At 43.4% G+C, this 25256-nt stretch overlaps 1 protein-coding gene across 1 annotated transcript in view; it reads left to right on the top strand.

The window, feature by feature from the left end:
* The first annotated feature begins 256 nt into the window (after positions 1 to 256).
* LOC127489508 (uncharacterized) overlaps positions 257 to 25256 on the top strand; it is a 708234-nt gene continuing 683234 nt past the window's right edge. Inside the window, exon 1 of the mRNA XM_070065671.1 lies at positions 257 to 440. Within this exon, the coding sequence (XP_069921772.1) occupies positions 257 to 440 (184 nt within the window). The remainder of the gene's footprint in view (positions 441 to 25256) is intronic.

The raw sequence follows: 25256 nt of genomic DNA, 5'->3' as shown, positions 1-25256 counted from the left end.
TCCTTCAGAAAAACCATCAGTGATGCATGGATGGTCCTGAGCATTACAGCACGGGCAGTGTGACAAGCCCCACACAGTGGGTACCTCCATGTAGGAGGAGAAAGAACAGCAGGAGAGACTGTGAAACCTTTCTCCTTGCGTCCTGGCCTGACAAGAGGACAAGTGGTACTGGGAGCCCACGTCCCTCTTCTACCCCACTGATGGCCACACCCAACCCAAATAACATTTGTCAGCCTCCAGAGCCCCGTGTGCAGCCATGACCATTGTAGCCTCAGAAGAGGGACTGGGAGCCATGGTTCTGGAATTTGAAGCAGGTGTCCTTCAGCTCCACGGTTCATTTCAAGGAGGATATGAGAGGCTGAAATGGAGAATGTACAAACAGCATGGAGTACGGGCACTACCTCTTCAGAAGCAGCACCGTGGAGTCAGGCGGCTACCAGGTCACACAGCACTGTGGGCAGTGTGGCCAGCAGTACATGGAGGTTCCCCCCCTTGCCCTTGACCGGGTCTCACTGGAGTGAGTCCATGGCTCTGATCAGCCGTAAGGTTTGGCTACTTCCTGAGGCCTTGGAGGCAAACCCTGATTAGACTGCAGATCCGCAAACCCCTTTCAGGGACTTTCTGCTTCTGGGTGACTCGCCGTGTACAGACAACCCTCTACTCTGGGCCGCATCAGACTAAAACTCATGACACTGTCTCATACCAAGCTTTCCTCACAGCTTGTGCAGGGTGACCCATGTGGTGCCCTGGGTCAGCAACCGCCTATGGGCCAGGAACATGGGAGGTAGGAGCTGATGGTGCTAAGGTAGGCAACAGGGTCCATGCTCTGAGATTCGGTTTCGGTGGCATGGGTGTGGCCCAGGCATGGTAGCCTCCCAGCAGATCAAGGCAGCTGCAGGGGCACTGTGACCTTGCCAGGCTCTGCCAGCAAATTCCCCAGGTGCAGGAAGTGGGTGCTGCAGGCCTGGCCCAGAGACTCCCTGCTTGCACTCCTCTCCAGGCCTGCCCCTGCCACCGGCCTCACTGCCAGTGGCTGTTTCCTGAAAGGGATTCACTGTTCTGTACGTGGCAGTTTAAAATTCTGGTTTTGTGTTGACTCTGAAAATGTAGGCTATGTAATCATAGGACTTATATTTACCCAGAGTAACTGCAATGCAGTTTGTAAAAATTAACCTGGATATTTATTTTAAATACAGTTTCAAAATTTTAGAGTGTTTCATTTTATAAGTTCAAGTATAATTTCGGTAATGATTTCTACTTTTGGACAAAAATATCCTTTGAAATTTGTTTCCCATAAATTGATATAATGTGAAATGTGGGTTGTGAACGATACTCTCATTTGTTTCATTTGTTTGCTGCAGACATTTTTTTTTTTTTTTTACAGGCAGAGTGGACAGTGAGAGAGAGAGAGAAAGGTCTTCCTTTTGCCGTTGGTTCACCCTCCAATGTCCGCCGTGGCCAGCGCGCTGCAGCCGGCGCACCACACCTATCCAAAGGCAGGAGCCAGGAGCCAGGTGCTTCTCCTGCTCTCCCGTTGGGTGCAGGGCCCAAGGACTTGGGCCATCCTCCACTGAACTCCCGGGCCACAGCAGAGAGCTGGCCTGGAAGAGGGGCAACCAGGACAGAATCTGGTGCCCCGACCAGAACTAGAACCTGGTGTGCCGGTGCTGCTAGGCGGAGGATTAGCCTATTGAGCGGTGGTGCCGTCCACAGACATTGTTAAGTTGATAGAACCTGAGCAAATAAACGGCAAAACCCTCCCAGTTCAGGAAGAGGGGGAACTCATGGTTTCTTGAAGATGTCTCCAACTTGCTTCCATTACAGAAGAAAGATTCCATTTTTTGCTACATTTTATGCTTTCAGATGGGATTGTAGCTTTTGCTTTACAAATACATGGTTCCTGGCAAGAGCCAGTAGTGGGAGGATTGGAGAATGGTAAGATCCCTTCCATGCCTATTTAGGAAAGTAGAAATAAAGAGGAAGGCAGATGTCAGTTAAGGAGCTTGTCTGAAAATGCTTTTTTTTTCAAATATAACAAGATTATGTGTTTATTTTTAGTAAAATAAAATCTTTTGTTCTTTTGTATGCAAGCAAATACAGTGCCTGTAACTTTCTAGATCTCAAGTGGTGGATTCAGTCTTCATTTGTTGTGCTTCTATCTCAACCTACAAATTATAGTCTTTTGTATCAGTTATTAAATAAGCATGTAAAAGTAACTCAATAAGAATACAGTTAGTTGAGATATTTGGTGTTTACAAAATATAAATAAGTACAATAAAGTAAGCGTTACGTGCTAGAAGTACATATTTATTATTTGTAAATGATCCAAAGACTTGAAAGACCCATATTTATTATATAACCATATTTGTGAATTACCACCTAGGAACTTGAAGTGAAAAAGACAGTTATATATTTATATTAAGAATTCACATGGAAGTACATAACCCTCTCTCTCAAGTGCTCATCATACCTTACTACAAAAGAAGGAGGCCTGAGGCCACAGAAGTTCAAATATATAAAACATACTGAAATATCAAATATTTTGATCTAAGTTCAAGCAAATCAAATAATGAGTTGCAAAGATTTTCATACAATTTGACTCAATGAAAACATAAACAGCTTAACAGCTGAAAAATTTTTGAAAAATATGAAGTTTATTGGGTATGAACAATGTATTTCATTTTAAAAAAAGCCTACAACAGGTTTATTTCATCATGGCTCCCATATTTTTAAGAATTATAATTCACTATACACAAGTTGCAAATTAAGCTAGAACAAATAAGTAGAAACATCTGCAGATATTTGTAATTTGTACTATGAAGTTCTGCAAAAGATAAAGAATTTAAACCATTAAAAAATTTAACGAAGGGCCTAGTGGTGTTGCAGGTAAAGCCACCACTTGTGATGCCAGGATCCCATATGGGTGCCAGTAGGTGTCTTGGCTGCTCACTTCTGATCCAACTCCCTGATAATGGCCTAAAAAGAAGAAAGACTTTTCCCAGGTGTTGGGATTCTGCCACACATGTGCAAGACCCTGAGGAAGCTTTTGGCTCTTGTCTTCAGCCTGGCCCATCCCTGGTCATTGAGGACATTAGAGAAGTAAATCAGTAGGTAGAAGCTTTCTCTCTCTCTGGGTCTCTCCCTCTCCCTCTGTAACTTTCACATAACTAAATAGATCCTAACAAAATATACAGTGACAAAAATTATTTTTTCTGATCATATTGATTTGACTCAATCAAATATGCTGGAAATGTGAGGTTAATGTTATTCTCATACACTATTAATTAATGATATTAATACATTCTTTTAGATGGTAATTTAGTAAGATCTATTCAAATTTGAAATATAGCATCCTTTCTATCTTGTAAGAACTTCACTGGAATTAGATCCTACACAAAACCCTGGATATTGTGGAATCATATGCACACCTCTGATAAGAACTTTTCTAATGTATTATATTTATAATATATAAAACATAATGGGGATTGTTTTGACAAAACAACAGACTAGTTATGGGATTTCTGGGTTTTGTTTCCAATGCATGAATGCTCAAATGATAGACCTTTAAATTAATTTATTGAGGGCTTGCCTACAATGTTACATATTCTGTAAACATTTCTGAATGTTGGATAAAACCTACAAGAACATATCCAAATATCTTTGATCTTTAATCTTAATCTTTAGCCTTTTTTTTTGACAGATAGAGTTAGACAGTGAGAGAGAGAGAGACAGAGAGAAAGGTCTTCCTTTCATTGGTTTACCCCCAAAATGGCCGCTACAGCTGGAAATATGCTGAACCAAAGCCAGGATACAGGTGCTTCCTCCTGGTCTCCCATGTGGGTGCAGGGGCCCAAGCACTTGGGACATCCTCCATTGACTTCCCGGGCAACAGTAGAGAACTGGACTGGAAGAGGAGCAACTGGGACTAGAACCCGGTGCCCACATGGGATGCTGGCGCCGTAGGTGGAGGATTAACCAAGTGAGACTCCCCACCGGCCCCCAGAGATCTTTAATCTTAAACTAGTATGACAAACTTTTCTATAAAGAGCCAGGTAGTAAGTATTTTTGACTTTGTGGACTGTAGTGTCTCTGCTGTCATCTAAAATATGTGTAAGCTATAGGTAAATAGATGGGGTTGTATTCCAATAAAACTTTTTACAAAAACAGAAATGAGCTAGATTTAGCCCACAGGAGCTATTACTGCAATGAATTTTCCTTTTCAGAATATCATGAATACATGTCATTACTCATTTTAAAGATATAATATCCCAGGGTGTTCCATACTATGATTTTCAAGAGGGAATTAAAAATAAACTTTTCAGGGCTGACTCTGTGGCACAGCAGGTAAAGATGCTGCTTGCAGTGCCAGCATCCCATATGGGCACCAGTTCAAGTCCCAGCTGCTCCACTTCTGATCCAGCTCTCTGCTATGGCCTGGGCAAGCAGTAGAAGATGGCCCAAGTGTTTGGGCCCCTGACCTGGGTGGGAGACCCGGAAGAAGTTTCTGGCTCCTGGCTTCAGATTGGAGCATCTCTGGCCATTGCAGCCAATTCTGGAGTGAACCAGAGGATGGAAGACCTCTCTCTCTCTTTCTGCCTCTCCTTCTCTCTCTATGTTACTCTGATTTTCACATAAATAAATTTTGAAAAATTATAGAGATAAATGATAATTAGATGACAACAAATAAGTCAAAATGTTAAATTCAGTACAATTATCAGGAAAATATTAAAGAAATGTGTATCAAGAATTATACTCGCTAATTTAAAATATATAAAGATGATTTGCAGTCCTTTAAAACTACATAGAAGGCAAAGAATGAATCACCTTGAAAAGGAAAAGAATTACTTTTGTCTACGAAAATGTGTACAGGTTGGTAAAATGATGCATTGGGACATCCCACTGCATCCCATATCAGAGTTCCCATTTGAGTCCTAGCTCCACTGTTTTGGATCCAGATCACTTCTAGTGTGCCTGGGAGGGAGCAGATGATACAAAAATACTTAACTGCATGGCACTGCCCACATGGGAGCCTGATGGATTTCATTGCTCCTGGACTTGGTCAGGTCCAAACCTGGATGGTGCAGCTATGTATAGTGAGCCATTAGATGGAAGATCTCTCTCTCTTTCTGTCTCTCTGTTTCTCTCTGTCTCTGTCTCTCTCTCTCTCCCTTTTTTCCTACATCCTCCTCAGATTTTTAAATAATAAAGAAAATGTGAACATCAACATTTTCAGAAGAATGTAGAGAAATACCCTCCGCTAGGTGAGGTCTCAATGAGAAGGCCATCCAAGATGGTCACAGGTTCACTATTCTAGCATTGGTAGATATTGCTAGTCTACCAATTGGGAGAAATTGATAGTAGAGTAATGATAATATACATGTGATAGCAATATTTTGAAATGCAAAAGGAACTAATATTATAACATAGGTTTGAATATTGTAAATTAAGACTAAATATCAACAATAGCTATAAGAAGATACAAATAAATAATTTATTATGAATTATCTATTATCTTTAGACTATAATCAACATATGAGTTTCATAGCATGAATTACTGCACCAGATCTAGAAATCTCTGATCATAGCATGAATTACTACGCCAGATCTAGAAATCTCTGATCAACTCGTCATGAAAGATGTCATTGTAAATCACAGAACTTTTCATGATTTCATTATCACACAGGATTAAGCTAACATTGATGGCCACACATTCACAGTGTTAATATTGCGAAAAACTGTTATACTAATAGCATACACAGGCAATCATAATTATGACATGACAGAGGTAAAATCAATTCATGTTCTCATTAATAATATAGAATGTGATTACTCTCAATATTATGAGTAATTTGTTAGAACCCTTAATAGAACAAATCTTGCCTGCTCCACTTCTGATCCAGCTCCCTTATAATCCACCTTGGAATGCAGTGGAAAAGGTCCATATGCTGGGACACTTACACCCTTGTGGGAGATCTTTAAGTAGCTCCTAGTTCCTGATCCAGTCGTCGCCACAACCTTGATTTGAGAAGTGAGCCAGAGGGTGGGAAGATATCTCTCTCTCTCTCTTGCTCTCTTTCAATCTCTCTCTCTCTGCATTTCAAATAAATAATTCTTTTAAAAAAGAAACAATCACAATTTTATTTAAGAATAAATATAGAGCTTCAGGATTTTCAATCAAGAAAACATCACTCCATAAATCAGTAGAAAACTTTAAGACAACTGTATCTAGAAGGACACTGTGGAATATTTCAATTCCAATGTTAAATTGAATCTCATCACAATCCAGATGCAGTGAAGGGAAAGAACTTGAATGGGGGAAAGAATATACTGAACATAGGTAGTACAGAAAAAATGTGCACTTTAAAGTAGACAGGAAAGCTTAGACACTTTCCTTGAGTTAATAAACTCTCAGTAAAAATAGTAACCCACAATGCTAACACTTGCCTACAACTTAGATACTGACTGATGTTATAAAATTGTGACAGTAATAAAATCAAATAAAAATAAATGAAAAGTGATGTTCATATCATTGGATAAATTGTGATTAGGATAAAACTTAGCAGTTTGGTATGAATAATTACGAAGTGTCAACTAAACAAAGAGATTTAGTGAAAATAGTCTTAAATCATATTTTTAAAATGATTGCATATCACAGGAGTTAAGATAATGTAACCCAAAAGAAGAACCCTGACATAAAAATTTCCTCATGTAAAATATGGCAGATGTCCTTAACAGCACTCTGGCCTCAGAATCAGCCCTTAAGGCATTCAGATCTGGCTGAAGAGCCCATGAGAGTATTTTAGGCATGGAAAGCCAAGACACTCTGGAAAAAAAAGACCTAAATCAAAGACCTCTGCAGTGAGATCCCAGTGGAAAGAATGGGCCATCAAAGAAGGAGGTACCTTTCTCTGAAGGGAGGAGAGAACCTCCACTTTTACTATGACCTTGTCTAAATAAGATTGGAGTCGGCGAACACAAAAGGCTTCCATAGCCTTGGCAACTCATGACAAGAGCCTATGGTGATTACTGACACCATAAAAAAGAGTGTCAACATGTTAAATAAACAACAAGAGTCACTGTGCACTTACTCCTCATCTAGGATCTCTGTCCTTAATGTGTTGTACAATGTGAATTAATGCTATAACTAGTACTCAAACAGTATTTTACACTTGGTGTTTCTGTGTGGGTGCAAACTGTTGAAATCATTACTTAATATATACTAAATTGATCTTCTGTATATAAAGAGAATTGAAAATGAATCTTGATGTGAATGGAATGGGAGAGGAAGCGGGATATGGGAGGGTTGCAGGAGTGAGGGACGTTATGGGGGGGAGCCATTGTAATCCGTAAACTGTACTTTGGAAATTTATATTTATTAAATAAAAGTTAAAAAACATAATGCTATTGAAAATGTCAACAGTAGTGATATATTTGGAGATCCCTAAAAACTTCTAAATAGCAAAAAATTGTGTGATTCTGATAGCATGAAGCAGTACATTGATGTTAGACCATTCAGAGATACTATGTACAGGAAAGATTCCAAGATAACCTAGAAAATTTCCATGCGACTTGTAAACCTACAATGAAAAAGCCACATATTCATAATGCAAGAACCAGTATACCTAAGAAACTGAAATTATATATGAGTGATAGCATTAAATTCAAAGGCAAAAGAAAAAAAGAATGTAAATGCTATGACAAAAATGATATGGTGGCAACTCTAAGTGGATAGAGTAATTTTGTAAAAAAAAATACAATGCTAAGAAAATGTGACAATTTTTAGTGAACAATTATTCCTTAACATTACATGAAAAACCATGTGAAATTTTCAGAAACTAAAATCCAGAAAAGATAATTTCCTTTCCATAGTGATTTTAAAGGAACACCAGTATCAAGAAAATCCATAAAATCAATAAAGACTTAAAAACATCCTTGAAAGAGGAAAAGAGAATGCTGGTCTCAGATGGATATGGGATGTTTTGAAGATAAAAATTTCTTAACCCAATCTTTTGGCTGGCACCACGGCTCACTAGGCTAATCCTCCACCTTGCGGCGCCGGCACACCGGGTTCTAGTCCCGGTCGGGGCGCCGGATTCTGTTCTGGATGTCCCTCTTCCAGGCCAGCTCTCTGCTGTGGCCAGGGAGTGCAGTGGAGGATGGCCCAAGTGCCTGGGCCCTGCACCCCATGGGAGACCAGGAGAAGCACCTGGCTCCTGCCTTCAGATCAGCGCAGTGTGCCAGCCGCAGTGCACCAGCCATGGTGGCCATTGTGGGATGACACAATGGCAAAAGGAAGACCTTTCTCTCTGTCTCTCTCTCTCACTGTCCACTCTGCCTGTCAAAAAAATATTCAAATACAAAGTTAAAAACTTTTCTCTATTAGGGTACAAATATATTGTGATAACAATGACTAGAACTGTTTTTATAGGAGTGAAACTACAATAAGAACATTAAGATCATTTCATAAAAAATAGTATAAAATAATCCATTGAATTCTTTAAAATGCAAAAAGGAAAAATGAATGGAAATAAAGCAAAAATTTTGAAAATTACCAGATAAACATTGATGGAATGATATTTGTATCTAAATCCTTGAAAATTAAAATTAAAATTTTATAGTCCTCCAGAATTCCAGAAAAGCTAAAAGAACTCCTCTAGGAACTGAGGAAGATTGGGTTAAGATTGCCTGAGAATTTGGGGCACAAAATAGTTGCAGAGAGAATTCAAAACATTTCCATCATGTTGATGTCATAAGAAGAAGTCACTCAAATAGGATATTGATGATATAAAGAGGTCACACAATGAATAAAACAACAATTAAAAATGAGCATTTTACACATGAATTACATTTTGATGATTGTAATTAGAATATAGGATACATAATAGAGTGATCAATAGACATGAAGGAATTTGGTGAACAATAATCCAGTAAATATTTTTACCATGAGAAAAATTTTGAAATCAAGGAAGGTAAATCAAGGAATATTTTTGGTGCCTTAATTCTTTAATTATTCTATCATTTTCAACTTTTGGTTTATTTCCATTGGAAATATCAAGTGAATATCCTTGTGCATATACCTCTCTTCACAATCCTGATAATTTTATTTTCATTCTTTTTCTAAAATTTTATTTATGTTATACAATTTTCATGTATTTTATATGTAGTGATTTAGAAACACTGTGATATTTCTCACCCTACCCTCCCTTTCATCCAGGTTCCAACCCTTCATCCTCCTCCCTCTCCCATTACCACTGTTAAATTTTCAAAGATCTACTTTCAGTTTAATTAATGTTTGTAAAGTTAGCCCATTTTAAGTAAGAGAATTCAATAAACAGTATAAGGAAAACGGAAAAAAAATAATTTTAATCAAATTGATAAAACCGCAATGAAAAATAAACCAGGATGAGCTAAGTTTTCTGTGCTAGGATGAGCATACACTACATCATGATGTATACATGTCACAGAAATAAAAGATGAGGATATAACCCATAATCTGCTTATTGGAAGTGACAGCAATAATGTAGGAGCAATAGCATAACAAGCATATACAACAGGATTGGATCAACCAACATGTATTAAATTTGCATTAAACTTGAGAAATAAAAGAAGAAATCAATAATTGTAAGTAAGGAAAATATGCCATTTATAACAAAAAAAACCCTTAAATGAAAGATACTGGCATCTACAGTTACACTTATGCACAAAAACTACCAAAGATAAAAGTATATTACCTAAAAAGGGAGAATGAGAATAAAAGCCAAAAGTCTTTCTGATGAACGATATACATAAAAATGGCCAACAAAATTAATAAAATTTTGAGTATGTTTATGATCTTCCAATTAGACTCACAGCTGACTTCTCATCAGAAACACTACAGGCTAGGAGGGAATGGCGAGACATAGCACAGGTGCTAAGAGAGAAAAATTGCCAGCCCAAAATATTATATCCTGCTAAGCTCTCATTTATGAATGAAGGTGAAATAAAGACCTTTCATAGCAAACAGAAATTGAAAGACTTTGTGGCCACTCGTCCGGCCCTGCAAAAGATACTTAAAGATGTGCTACACTCAGAAACACAGAAACATAGCCATCAATATGAAAGAAGGGAAAGGAAGAACACCTACCAGTAAAAGAGCATGGGAAGCTCAAAGCATATACTAGAAAATATCTCCGGGAAAATGGCAGGGCAAAGTCACTATGTATCAATAGTCACATTACGTGAATGGCCTGAACTGTCCAGTTAAAAGACACAGACTGGCTGACTGGCTTAAGGAACAACACTCAATTATTTGTTGCCTACAAGAAACACATCTCTTTAACAAAGATGCATGCAGACTGAAAGTGAAAGGTTGGAAAAAGATATTCCATGCCAAAAAAAACAAAAAAAAAAGCAGGTGTAGCCATATTAATATCAGACAAAATAAACTCTAATACAAAAACTGTTAAGAGAGACAAACAGGGGCACTATATAATGATTAAGGGTTCAATTCAACAGGAAGATATAACAATTATCAATGTATATGCACCTAATTACAGGGCACCGGTCTATTTAAAAGATATGTTAAGGGACTTAAAGGGAGATTTAGATTCCAATACAATAGTACTGGGGGACTTCAATACTCCACTCTCAGAAATAGATCATCCGGACAGAAGATCAACAAGGAAACAGCAGATTTAATTGACACTATTGCCCAAATGGATCTAACAGATATCTACAGAACTTTCAACCCTACATCTACAGACTTCACATTCTTCTCAGCAGCGCATGGAACCTTCTCTAGGATTGATCACATACTAGGCCATAAAGCAAGTCTCAGCAAATTTAAAAGAATTAGAATCATACCATGCAGCTTCTCAGACCACAGCGGGATGAAGCTGGAAATTAGCAACTCAGGAAACCCCAGAAAGTATGCAAACACATGGAGACTGAACAACATGCTCCTGAATGAACACTGGGTCATTCAAGAAATCAAAAGAGAAATCAGAAACTTTCTGGAAGTAAATGAGGATAACAACACAACATATCAAAACTTATGGGATACAGCAAAAGCAGTATTGAGAGGCAAGTTTATAGCAATAGGTGCCTATACCAAGAAATTGTAAAAACACCAAATAAATGAGCTTTCAGCGCATCTAAAGGACCTAGAAAAACTGCAGCAAACCAGACCCAAATCTAGTAGGAGAAGAGAAATAATTAAAATCAGAGAAGAAATTAGCAGGATTGAATCCAAAAAAAAAATTACAAAAAATCAGCCAAACGAGGAGCTGGTTTTTTTGAAAAAATAAACAAAATTGACACCCCATTGGCCCAACTAACTAAAAAAAGAAGAGAAAAGACCCAAATCAATAAAATCAGAGATGAAAAAGGAAACGTAACAACAGACACCACAGAAATAAAATGAATCATCAGAAATTACTACAAGGACTTGTATGCCAGCAAACAAGAAAATCTATCAGAAATGGATAGATTCCTGGGCACATGCAATCTACCTAAATTGAACCATGAAGACATAGAAAACCTACATAGACCCATAACTGAAACAGAAATTGAAACAGTAATAAAGGCCCTCCCAACAAAGAAAAGCCCAGGACCAGATGGATTCACTGCTGAATTCTACCAGACATTTAAAGAAGAACTAATTCCATTTCTTCTCAAACTATTCAGAACAATCGAAAAAGATGGAATCCTCCCAAATTCTTTCTATGAAGCCAGCATCACCTTAATCCCTAAGCCAGAGAAAGATGCAGCACTGAAAGAAAATTACAGACCAATATCCCTGATGAACATAGACGCAAAAATCCTCAATAAAATTCTCACCAATAGAATACAACAACACATCAGGAAAATCATCCACCCAGACCAAGTGGGATTTATCCCTGGTATGCAGGGATGGTTCAACATTCGCAAATCAATCAATGTCATTCACCACATTAACAGACTGCAGAAGAAAAACCATATGATTATCTCAATAGATGCAGAGAAAGCATTCGATAAAATTCAACACCCTTTCTTGATGAAAACTCTAAGCAAATTGGGTATAGAAGGAACATTCCTCAATATAATCAAAGCAATTTATGAAAAACCCACGGCCAGCATCCTATTGAATGGGGAAACGGTACCAGACAGGGATGCCCACTCTCACCACTGCTATTTAACATAGTTCTGGAAGTTTTAGCCAGAGCCATCAGACAAGAAAAAGAAATTAAAGGAATACAAACTGAGAAGGAAGAAGTCAAACTATCCCTCTTTGCAGATGATATGATTCTTTATTTAGGGGATCCAAAGAACTCTACTAAGAGACTATTAGAACTCATAGAGGAGTTTGGCAAAGTGGCAGGATATAAAATCAATGCACAAAAATCAACAGCCTTTGTATACACAAGCAATGCCATGGCTGAGAAAGAACTGCTAAGATCAATCCCATTCACAATAGCTACAAAAACAATCAAATACATTGGAATAAACTTAACCAAGGACGTTAAAGATCTCTACGATGAGAATTACAAAGTCTTAAAGAAAGAAATAGAAGAGGATACCAAAAAATGGAAAAATCTGCCATGCTCATGGATTGGAAGAATCAACATCATCAAAATGTCCATTCTCCCAAAAGCAATTTATAGATTCAATGCAATCCCAATCAAGATACCAAAGACCTTCTTCTCAGATCTAGAAAAAATGATGCTGAAATTTATATGGAGGCACAAGAGACCTCGAATAGCTAAAGCAATCTTGTACAACAAAAACAAAGCCGGAGGCATCACAATACCAGATTTCAGGACATACTACAGGGCAGTTGTAATCAAAACAGCATGGTACTGGTACAGAAACAGATGGATAGACCAATGGAACAGAATTGAAACACCAGAAATCAACCCAAACATGTACAGCCAACTTATATTTGACCAAGGATCTAAAACTAATTCCTGGAGCAAGGACAGTCTATTCAATAAATGGTGCTGGGAAAACTGGATTTCCACGTGCAGAAGCATGAAGCAAGACCCCTACCTTACACCTTACAACATGGATTAAAGAGCTAAATCTATGACTTGACACCATCAAGTTATTAGAGAACATTGGAGAAACCCTTCAAGATATTGGCACAGGCAAATAATTTCTGGAAAAGACCCGGGAGGCACAGGCAGTCAAAGCCAAAATCAACTATTGGGATTGCATCAAATTGAGAAGTTTCTGTACTGCAAAAGAAACAGTCAGGAGAGTGAAGAGACAACCGCCAGAATGGGAAAAAATATTTGCAAACTATGCAACAGATAAAGGGTTGATGACTGGAGAAAGAAAATGTGCTAGTATACATTATGGAATATTGCTCAGCAATAAAAAAGAATGAAATCCTGTCTTTCACAACAAAATGGATGCAACTGGAAACTATTATACTTTGTAAAATAAGACAGTCTCCAAAAGAAACATTATATATATATATCGCCAATTGATAATGACATCACAATGGTTTTGGCAGACATCACAATGGATTATGACACAGCAATTGTATTTTAGGACATATTGTGATATTGCAATTATGACACACAATGATAGGTTTCTGATGTTACACTGGTTTTTATGACAAAAATTCATAATGAGAATACAATGGTTTGTTTGTAAAATCACAGTTTCATGTTTATGTTATCACAATAATGACATGTCATAATGCTTTTATGACATCACAATTTATTATAAAATGATAATAGTGATTTATGACATCACCTGCTAATAGGATGGGAGCATGGCCATGGAGGACATTCACCACATGCTTCTGAAGGCCCAGGCTGGGCTTCAGGATGGAACCTGCAGACCCAGACATTCCGTGTACCCCCACCCCGGGCTGCTTCAGAACTGGAAACTCAATCAAGATAGGCCAGGGACAGTGCCATCACTCTGCCTTAAGAGACAGGTCTGCACCAGATCCAGGCATGGAGACAGCACTGACCCTGTCTTGGGGTGAGAAGGGAGGGGTGTGCTCACTCCCATGGCTACACCCATCCCCACACAGGCTTTGTCCTTCAAAATGCTGATTAAATGAGAATCATTTCCCCAGTGCTTTGAGGATGAGTGTTCAATGAGTTGAAGCCCAGGTTGCACTTTCCAGTCCCGTTCATTTCTCTGGGCTGGATGGGCTCCTGAGGCCCATGCATGGTTTTCTAGAGGGTTCTGGCTGTGTTGCACAAGCAGCACTGCCTGTTCTTTTCTTTCCTTTTTTAAAGCTTTTTTTTAATGAATGCAAATTTCATAGGTACAACTTTAGAAATATAGTGATTTTCCTCCCATACCCACCCTCCCATATCCACTCCTGTCGCACCTCCTACTCCCTCTCCCATCCCATTCTTCATTAAGATTCATTTTTAATTAACTTTATATCCATAAGATCAACTCTATACTAAGTAAAGATTTCAACAGTTTGCACCCCCCCCCCCCCCGGCCCCGCATATGAAGTACTGTTTGAGAACAAGTTTTGCAGTTAATTCTCATGGTACAACTCATTAAGGACAGAGGTCCAACCTCAGGAGTAAGTGCACACAGTGACTTCTGTGGTTCATTTAACAATTGACACTCTATGTATGACATCAGTGATCAGTGATCAGGCTCTTGCCATGAGCTGCCTAGGCTATGGAAGCCTTTTGAGTCCACAAACTCCGTCATTATTTATACAGGGATGTAAGCAAGGTGGAAGTTCTCTCCTCCCTTCAGAGAAAACTACCTCCTTTTATAGCCCATTCTTCCCACTGGGGTCTCACTCACAGAGATCCTTCATGTAGGATATTTTTTGCCCCAGTGTCTTAACTTCCTGTTACTTCTTTCTGAGTTTCACAAACACCTGGGTGGTTGTGTAGGCATCAGAGTGTACAGTGAGGCTTTAGTCCTATAGAAATGGGACCACCCAGCTTGTTGGTCCTGGGTCCACATTGAACTTGTGACACCCTCAAGACGAGATTGAGGACTGTGGGCTGGGAATCCCAAGTGGCCCAAGCTGCCCCTAAAAGTGACTACATTCAAGTCATAGCCCTTTGTCTCAGACTTCCTTACATTGCAGCCAGGGGCACTGCTGTGGAGCAGGCATCAGCAACCAGGAACTCTGCAGGGGTGGCCGTGGACCACATGGTTTCCACAGGTGATGCAGGCAGCTGAGGGGTCTGCATTCAAATCCCCCAAGCAACAACCAAATCATCCAGAAGCCAGGGAGAACTGGGCGTTCAAAGAACCATCTCAAAGTCAGAAAGGGCAACTTGCTCCTGGAGTGAGGGGAGGGACCATGCCCACCACGGGCCTCTCCTAACCCCACAACCTCATAGCCTGTTCCAGGGCCCCGACTTTCTGCTCTTGCCCATTTTCTGGCCCAACAGCCAGGCTGGCACCTCCATGGCAGAGGGCCCTGTCCCCCTCCTCCAGCACAGGGGCAGGCCAGAGGAGGAGTGCATGGGCCCTGCCCCTCTTCAGAGGTGGGTGGCAGGGTGTGCCATGGGGCAGATGGAGGATGGTGAAGCTGTGGCCAGGCTGCCTCTCTCTCTCTACCCCACAGGCCTTCTCTGTCCTGAGTGCCTGGGCCCAGCATGGGAGCCAGCAGCCCAGCAACATCCGACTGCTGGGAGTGTGATTCAGAGACCAACTGTTGTTCAGTGAGATCATCCGTCAACAGCATGCTCTCTCCCTTCTTTTTAATGTGACAAATCAAAAAAACATGACTTTTTATTTATATTTTAATGATTCTGAGTTGCTCAACCTTATTTAATTTTACAGTAAATTAGTGGTCATTTGCCCAGGAACCTTTACTGGGGAATCTTTGGTGTTGTTTTTGGCCCTGGGATCCTTTCCTAGGGGAGGGGTGCTTAACCAGGTTACACACCCCTGACTCTGCTGTTGGAAGGATTCCTTCCCACACAGAGTCTGTTCTTCAAGTCACAAAGAAGTGGGGCAAGCATAGCCCATGTGATGCAGGACCTGCCACTGGGAAGGGGACCAGTAGGATTTGTAGGGCTTGCAAAACCTGAGGCCAATCATCAGAGTTGGGAGATCTGGGCCCTCATGGGCACAGAAGCTGACCCTGCATGGCTGAGGGCTCTCCTCTTCCCAGGCCATCAATTCTGTGTCTGTAGAAGGGAGGGAAGCCTGGATGGCCTTAAGATTATGGGGTTCAGCCCTATAGCTCAAGGTTCTCCTGGGCAGATTTCTTGGTTTGGATGGGCACCATGCTCATCTTGGCAGAAAGAAAATGTTGGGGAGTAGACCACACATGTGCTGTGTGACTGACCCTGGGGGAGTCTCTGCAGGCACTGCACAAGCTCTCAGTCTGTGCAGAGGGGAGGGTGACAGTACCACCAGTCCACAGTGCTCTTGGGAGTCAGCATGCCCTGTATGACTAATCGGGGGGAGCCCTTGGTGGTGCTGTACAAGCCCTCTGAATCCTCTGTGCAGGAGGCAGGGTGACAGCACCACCTGCCCCACACAACTCTTCCTTGGTGATCAGCCCACTGCCTGGGAGCAGAAGCACTGGGAGAATCTGCTCTAGGGCATGGTCACTTTCTCTTCTTGTGCAGGGGCCAGCAGGAGTGACTCTGCCCAAGGAGCAGTGAGCCATGCATGCAGCTCAACCAGAGAATGGCCATAGCCCTGCCACCTGAGGTCCCCTGCCTCTGTGGGCCCCAGTCTCTCTGATTTTATGAGATGCCATGCACAGGGACTCAGAGGCCACGTGGTGATATAAAAACATGGCTTTGGGAGTGTAATAAACCAGGGCTTGAGTCTGTTTATCCAACTATGGTGAGGGAGACCCTCTGAGACTGTTTCCGCAACTGTTCACCAGGGCTGAACAGTCTACAGGGAGGATGTGGTGGCTGAACCAGTGTGAAGATGCAAGGTCCCTGGGGTCTGCAGCCCAGCCTGCTGGTATCTCCTCTTGTGTGATAAACTCCGCCCAGTTGCGGTGCCTTTTGCTCAGGCCCCTCTACCCCTCAGGCTGGCTGCCAAGCCCTCCTCCACACACTGATGGAGGGCCCACTGGAGGAGAGGGGGGCTTAATCCAAAAGTCACACTCGTGTGGTCATAGGCAGCAGACTGATGAAATTAAGCATACACGGCTACTTTGTTGTTCTTTGAACTGACAGCTGCTGGTATGAAAATAAATTAAATTTCATGTAAGTGACCTTTTTGGTTCTTTTAATGATCTAAGTTTTTCTGCATTGTTAAATTGTTTCCATTAGTGTTATCGAGGCAGAGAAACCTCTGGGACAGTAGAAACAAGAATTACAAGAAGGCTGCTCCAATGTGACCCCAGAATTTGGGGAAATGCCCTGCCCCAGCCTTGACTCCTCAGAGCCATGAAGGCCGTGGAGCTACCAGATTCAACCCTTGGCTCTGCTATCTATAGAGCTCAGGACCAGGAATTCAGACTGTCCTGGGTTCAAGTCCAGGCTTGGCACCCTTAACCCCATGACCTTGGTCAGTCATTTCAGTATCTGTGCCTCATCTTCCTGATCCACACCAGGGAGGTGACAGCTGTGCCTCTTCCCGAGTGTCAGCTGCCTGCCCTCACATGCTCAGCAGAGCTCAGCTTGTTCTTATGAGTTACATGACCTTGAACGAATGGAGCATCTTCATGGATTCCAGGCAGGGGTTCATGGGAAGACATCCTTGGCCCCAAACTCTCGAGACACACTCCCCCTGCCTGTCCTCTCCCACCCACCACATCCCCTCCTCCTCTTCCACACACCTGTGCCTCTGGCCAGGTGCTGGGCAGGGCTTTCTGCATTCATTGGAGAAGCAGGGGGCTTGCCCTGAGTGTGGAGCAGGTATGGAGTTGACATCTGTTACCTGCCCAACCTTGTAGCCTTTCTCATTTCTGGAAACTCATCCTCCTGCTCCAAGGCTACACCTGCTCTTCAGCAGCCTGCTCCTGACCACAGTGCTGCAGGCGACAGATGAGCACCTATCCATGGAGGCCAAGCTGCCTTGGGATCTTTCTAACAAGGAGAAAGACACACACACACACACACACACACACACACATTGAGAGAGAGAGAGAGAATGACTTATGTCTTGCTATTGGAAGGAAGAGTCAGAAGAGAGCCAGTGAGGCTAGCAGGGATCAGGGATGAGAAGATAGCCTGGGGCCCATCAGTTCCCATTCCTACTCCTTCTCAAATCCCCACCTCATCATTGCTCCTTCGCCATCCAGCGAATTCAGTGCCATCTGTGGGTCTCTTTTTGCCCAGTAGCTCTAGACAGGTGGCTATCATGGTGACCAGACTGCTCCCTCCTTGGTAGAGGAGAGAAGACAAAAGGACAGTAGAGCAGGCCAGGGGTTCTTGCACGGCAGAGCTGCAGATTCAGATTAGTGGCTTCTCCAAAAAGCAAGAAATGATTCTAAAACGTTTCCTGGAAGATGTGGCCAGAATTGAGATAGGAGGGGCAGGCTGACTGAATACATGGAAAAAGGGAGAGGCCTCTGTGCAGGATGCATAGTGGAGGAGGGACAGCAAGGGGAGCCATCATGTGAGGGGCAGGAAAGTGGGGACAGTGGGAGGAAGGGACAGGTCCTATCATGATTTCTTAGGCAAAGCCTTGGCTTGCTGTGTGACATCATTCCTGCCTAGAGCTCTTAGAGCTCTGGAAAAGACAGAGAGACATATAAGGCACCTTGACAAGACAGACAGACAGGCAGGACCTCCAGGTAAGACAAAGACACAGACAGGGCCTCAGACAACAGACAGACAGGGTCTCTGGGTAAGACTGAGATAGGACATTGGGCAAAAAGGCAGAACAGGGCCTTTGCACAAGACAAACAGGGCTTCTGAGCCAGATGGACACGGAGACAGGAGTTCTCGGCAAGAAAGGACAACTGGGCGAAAAAGAGACACAGAGAGACAGAAATTCTGGGAAAGCAAAGGCACAGAGACAGGGCCTCTGTGCAAGATAGACAGGGCCTCCTGACAACCCAGACAGGGCCTCCGGGCATGACAGATACACAGACAAAGTCTCTGGGCAATACAGACAGACATGGCATATAATTAAGACTGACATACAGACCAGTGACCCTCTGGGCAAGTGGACAGTTGGGGCCATTGAAAGACACTCAGGGCCTCTGAGCAAGACAAAGAGAAAGACAAGGTCTCTGGCCTAGATGGAGAGACAGATAGACAGGGTCTGTTGGAGGGGCTCAAAGACAGACAGGTACTCTGCACAAGAGAGACAGGCAGAACCTCTGGACAGGAAAGACAGAGTCTCTGTGTTTGACAGTTACACAGGTGAACAGGGTCCTGGGAAGAGATGCAGATCCTCTGGGCAAGACAGACAGGAAGGACCACTGTACAAGACATGCACACATACAAAACAAGGCTTCTGCCCAAGACTAACACACAGATACAGGGGCTGTGTGCAAGAACACAGACAGGGACTATGGGCAGGAGAGACAGACAAACAAAACAAGATCTCTGGGCAAGATGGAAACACAGGCAGACAGAGCCTCTGGGTAAGGCAAACACACAGACAGGGCCTGTGGACAGGACAGCCAGCCAGCCAGGGCCTCTGGGGAAGAGACAGAGATGGCTTTGGATCAAGACAGGCAGACCAGTCATCCTCTAGGCCAAATGGACAGGCAGACAGGACCACTGAAAGGCAGAAACTCATGGCCTCTGGGCAAGATGGAAAAACAGGGTCTCAGGGCAAGACAGAGAGAGACAGACAGACAGACAGGGCCTCTGGTCAAGAAAGACAAATAAGGCCTCGACACAAGACAGATACATATATAGAAAAGGCCTCTGTGTAAGATGAGCACAGATACAGGGGCTCTGGGCAACACACACAGCCAGGGGCTCAGGTCAGGTCAGATAGAAGAAGGCCTGTAGGCAGGATGGACACACAGGAAGACAGAGTAGCTGAGCAAGACAGACAGGGTCTCTGGGCATGACATATATACAGACAATGCCTTTGGACAAGACAGCAACAGGGTCTCGGGGCAAGTCAGGGGGACAGAAAGGGTCTTTGCCAAGACAGACATTCAGGTCCTCTGGGAAAGAGGGACAGACAGACAGGGACTCTGGGTAAAACAGACAGGCAGACAGACTCTCGCAAGACAGTCAGGTCCTCTGGGCAAGAGGGGCACACACAGCGACAGGGCCTGTGGACGAGACAGACAAGGCCTTTGGACAAAACAGACAAAAAGATCCTGGGCATGACAAATACACAGACAGGGCCTCTGGGCAAGGTAGACAGGGACTCTGAGACATACAGACAGAGAGAACACTGGATAAGATGGACAGGCGGACAGGGCCACTGAAAGACGGACAGATGCTCACGGGCTCTGCAAGACATACAGAAAGACAGGGTCTCTGCACAACGTGGAGAGACAGACAAGGCCTCTGGATAAGACAAGCAGAACATCAGGGTCTCTAAGCAAGACAGCGCATCTGGCAAGACACACAGACTGGGTCTCTGAGAAAGATAGATGTATAGACAAGGCCTCTGGGCAAGATGGACAGATCTGAGCACCAGGGACACACAGACCAACAGGGACTCTGCCTAAGATAAACAGACAGGGCCCCTGGACATACAGACAGATATATAGGGACTCTGCCCAAGACAGAACCTTTGGACAGGAAAGACAGCAAGACAGGTCTTCTGAGAATGACAGATAGATAGAGCCTCTGGGAAAGGTGGACAGACAGGGCTTCTGGGATAGACAGAGAGAAAGTCAGGATCTCTGGACAAGACAGAGAGCAGACAGGCCCTTGACTAAGACACACAGACAGGGCTTCTGGGAAAGACAGACAGACTGGGCCTCTGGGCAAGAGTGACAGACTGGGCCTCTGGGCAAGACAGACGGACAGATAGGGACTCTACACAAGACAGAGCCTCTAGGGAGAGACAGACAGGGCAACTGGGATGATAGATACACTGAGAGGGCCACTTGGAAAGATAAACAGAGCCACAGGGCAGATGGACAGACAGGGCCACAGAAAGACTGACCAATAGTGGCTATGGGCAAGACATGCAGACAGGTCGTTCCTCTCTACAAGATGGACACACTGCAGATCAAGGGCCCTGTGCCAGAAGGACACACAGAAATAGGGGCTTCTAGCCAGACAGACGTACTAGAGCTCTGGGTAAGACACACAGGAAAAAGCCTTTGTGTGAGATGAACACAGAAGCAGATGTGGCCTCTGGGCAAGACAGACAGACAGACAGGGTCTTGGGCACAATGGAGTGATAGAAAAAATGTCCTCTGGCTAAGACACAGAGACAGACAGTGCCTCTGGGAAAGATAGTCACAGACAGACAGGGACTCTGGGCAAGACCAACGAGAATTTGGATAATCAGACAGACAAAGACTCTAGGCAGGACTTGCAGACAACAAGATAGGTACAGCCTGTGGGCATGACAGACACACAGACCAGGACTCTGGGAAGCACAGACAGGCAGGGAGGGACTATGGATAGGTTGGACAGACAGAGTCTCTGGGCAAGACAGAGCGACAGACAGGGACTCTTCACAAGACAGACAGAACCTCTGGAAAGGAGAGACAGACAGGCAGGTCTCTGGGAATGACATACACAGACAGATTGGAACTGTGGGCAAGACAGACAGACACAGCCTCTGTGCAAGATGGGAAGACAGAGCCACAGAAAGACAGTCAAGGGCTCTAGGCAAGACAGACCTACAGAAAGGTACTGTGCACAAGACAGACAGAAAGACAGATAGGTACTCTGGGCAGGACAGATAAACAGACTGGATCTCTGGGAAACACAGACAAGTAGGAAATCAGATTAAAACAGGCAAGTGGTCCTCTGGTCAACGTGGACAGGTGGAGAGGCAGGGTCACTGAAAGACACTTAGGACCTCTAGGCAAGACAGACAGACAGGGCAACTGGGCATTACAGATACACAGACAGACAGGGCCTCCGGGCTAGACTGACAGGGAGGCAGCCAGAGCCTCTGGGAAGTCAGACAGAGCCTTTAAGAAAGATGGACAGAGGGGCCGGCATTGTGGTGCAGCCGGTTAAAGCCCTGGCCTGAAGCGCCAGCATCCCATATGGGCGCCGGTTCAAGACCGGCTGCTCCACTTCCGATCCAGCTCTCTGCTATGGTCTGGGACAGCAGTAGAAGATGTCTTAAGTCCTTGGGCCTCTGCACCCACGTGGGAGACCTGGAAGAAGCTCCTGGCTCCTGGCTTCGGATCGCCACAGTTCCGGCTGTTGTGGCCAACTGGGGAGTGAACCATCAGATGGAAGACCTCTCTCTCTGCCTCTCCTTTCTCTGTGTACTCTGACTTTCAAGGAAAATAATTTTTTTTTAAAAAAAGAAAGATGGACTGAAAGACAGACAGGTACTCTAAGTAAGACACACTCAGCTTCTGGCAAGACAAACACAGACAAGGTCTCTAGGCAAGAGAGACACACAGACATACTGAGTCTCTGGGCAAGATAGACAGGGCCTCAGAGGGAGAGAAACTGAGAGTCGGGGCCTCTGGGTGAGACAGACACACAGACTGAGCCTCTGGGGAAAAGGCAGACAGAGGACTCAGGGGAAGAGGGCCTCTGAGCAAGGCAGAAAGACAGGGCCTATGGAATAGACAGACTCTGGGAAAGACAGGAAGATAGGTCCATGAGAAAGGTGGACCAACAGAGTGTCTGTGCTTGATTGACAGACAGGTAGACAGGGCCTCTGGACAAGACAGACAGACAGGGCCTCTGGGAAGACAGACAGGACCTTTAGAAAAGATGGACAGAAAGACATGTACTCTGGGCAAGACACACATGGATTCTGAACAAGACAAATGGGGCCTGAGACAGACACACAGATGGATCCTCTGGACAAGACAGACAGACAGACAAGGTCTCTGGGTCTCTGCTCAGGACAGATTCATGTTCTGAGAAAGAGAGACAGGTGGAGTCTTGGGGCAAGAGAGACAGGCTAGACCTTTGAGAAGTACAAACAGGGCATCCATACAAGATGGACACACTGATAAAGGTTCTCTGTGCAAGACAAACAGTGCATCAGGGCAAGACAGACACCAAGGGCAGCTGGACAACACAGGGACACAGACAGGGCTGCTGTCTAAGACAGAAGACAGGGCCTTTGAGACACAGACACACAGGGACTCTGTGCCAGACAGGCAGAGCTCTGACAGGAGAGACAGGCAGACAGGGCCTCTAGGCATGACAGATACACAGACAGGGCCTCTGGGTAAGGCAGAGTGAAACACACACAGGGCTTCTGAGCAAGACAGGCAGCACATGTGGGAAAGATAGACAGGACACAAGGCCTCAGGGAGAGATGGACAGACAGACATAAAGGGCCTATGGAAATGACAGACAGGAACTCCAGACAAGACAGACAAATGGACAAACAGGGCCTCTGGGCAAGAGAGACAGACAGGGATTCTGGGAAGCAGACAGATGGACAGGGCTATGGAAAGGTGGACAGAGGTACAGGGCCTCCTTGCAGATGGGTGGACAGGGCCACTTGACAAGACAATGACTAGACATGGCCTATCTGAGCTAGCTAGACAGAGGGGGTCTCTGGGCAAGACCGAGATACACACAGACAGGGACTCTGTGCAAGACAGATGGTGCTCTGGACAGGAGAGACAGACCGGGCCTCTGGGCAAGGCAGAAAGACATGACCTCTGAGCAAGACAGAAAGGCATACAGGACCTCTGGAAATGAGAGACAGTAAATGTGGACAAGACAAATACACAAAGACAGCCTCTGTGTATGACTGACAGATGGGTGGACAGGGCCTTTGGGAACACAGACAGGGCCTTTAGGCAGGACAGACAGAGAGGTTCTCTGGGAAAGACACTCAAGGAACAGTGTTCCAGGCACAAGGGATGGAGACTCAGGCAGCTGGCACATACTGTGCGCACAAGGAAGACAGACTGAGAGCTGGCGTGGGCTACAGAGAGAGGATTTAAAACTGAGAGCACTCAAGGGCACCCATGGATCGCAGTTGTATGCGATGTTGGTAACTGAGATGCCACCGTGGTTTCAGGCACAGGAATGGAGCAGGAAGACTGGGGTGACTGCAGGGATGTGAAGGTGGAGATTCTGGGAGCCAGAGAGGATCTGCAGGTATAAGATTTGGAAAAGACAGGAGGGAAAACAGGAGATACCAGAAGCATCGGTACTTAGAGGAATTTAGAGCCCTTAGTGAACACATTAGAATAGAAGATTGACAACTATCTCAGATTTCTTCTCAAGAAGTAAAAAGGAAATAAAACCTAGAAGGCTCCAAATAAAGGAAAGAAAATGGGTAGCAGCAGATTCCAATGACATGCCTATAACAACACACTACAGAAACAATCATAAAGGAGTCTAAAAATAGTAGCAACCTTAATAAACCATCAAGGAGAGTGATTAAGGAAATGAAAGGGAAAACTGATAAAGGACCATTTTGAATCAAAACATTCATTTTTAAGAGTTTATTATAGACTGTAACAAAATGCCAAGAGGATCTTATGAAATAGGAATAAACATTTCACTATAGAGACAAAATCCACTATATTAGAAAACCATTTATTGAAACACAAATATAACATTAAAATAGGAAAACTACTATGTAAACTAAAAAAGGTCAATCAATTCTTGAAAAATCCAACCAACCAATCAATAAACAGGGAGTTCCATATGCAAAGTTTCAGGGGCAGATTTATGGTGCATTCTAAACATTTAAGAGAGAAAAAACCAAATTTCCCATAATCATTAACAGTGCAAATAAACTGGGGAAATAAATGGGAGAATATTTTTAAAATTTCTTTTGTGAAGGAAGTACCTTTTTCTGAAGGGAGGAGAGAACTTCCACTTTGACCATGGTCTTGTCTAAATATGATCAGAGTCAGTGAACTCAGGGGGCTTCCATAGCCTTGGCAGCTCATGACAAGAGCCTAGGGTGATTACTGATGCCATAAACAAGAGTGTCAATTTGTTAAGTCAACAACAGGAGTCACTGTGCACTTACTCCTCATGTAGGATCTTTGTCCTTAGTGTGCTGTACATTGAGATTTAATGCTATAACGAGTACTCAAACAGTATATTTCACTTTGTGTTTCTATGGGGGTGCAAACTGTTGAAATCTTTACTTAATGTATACTAAACTGATCTTCTGTAAAAAAAAAAAAAGAAAGAAAGAAATTATCAATTCCCAACTTGACTCTCACTGGGATTAAACATGACAGTAGGTCTGATCTGATTTCATCATCATTTAAAAAATCATCTATTATTTTTCACTTTGTTTCTGTGTGGGAGCAACCTGTT

The sequence above is a fragment of the Oryctolagus cuniculus genome, chromosome 20 (genome assembly GCF_964237555.1).
Source record: "Oryctolagus cuniculus chromosome 20, mOryCun1.1, whole genome shotgun sequence".
Lineage (NCBI taxonomy): Eukaryota > Metazoa > Chordata > Mammalia > Lagomorpha > Leporidae > Oryctolagus > Oryctolagus cuniculus.
The sequence above is the reverse complement of the archived record's forward strand: the minus strand, read 5'-3'. Positions and strand labels throughout refer to the sequence as shown.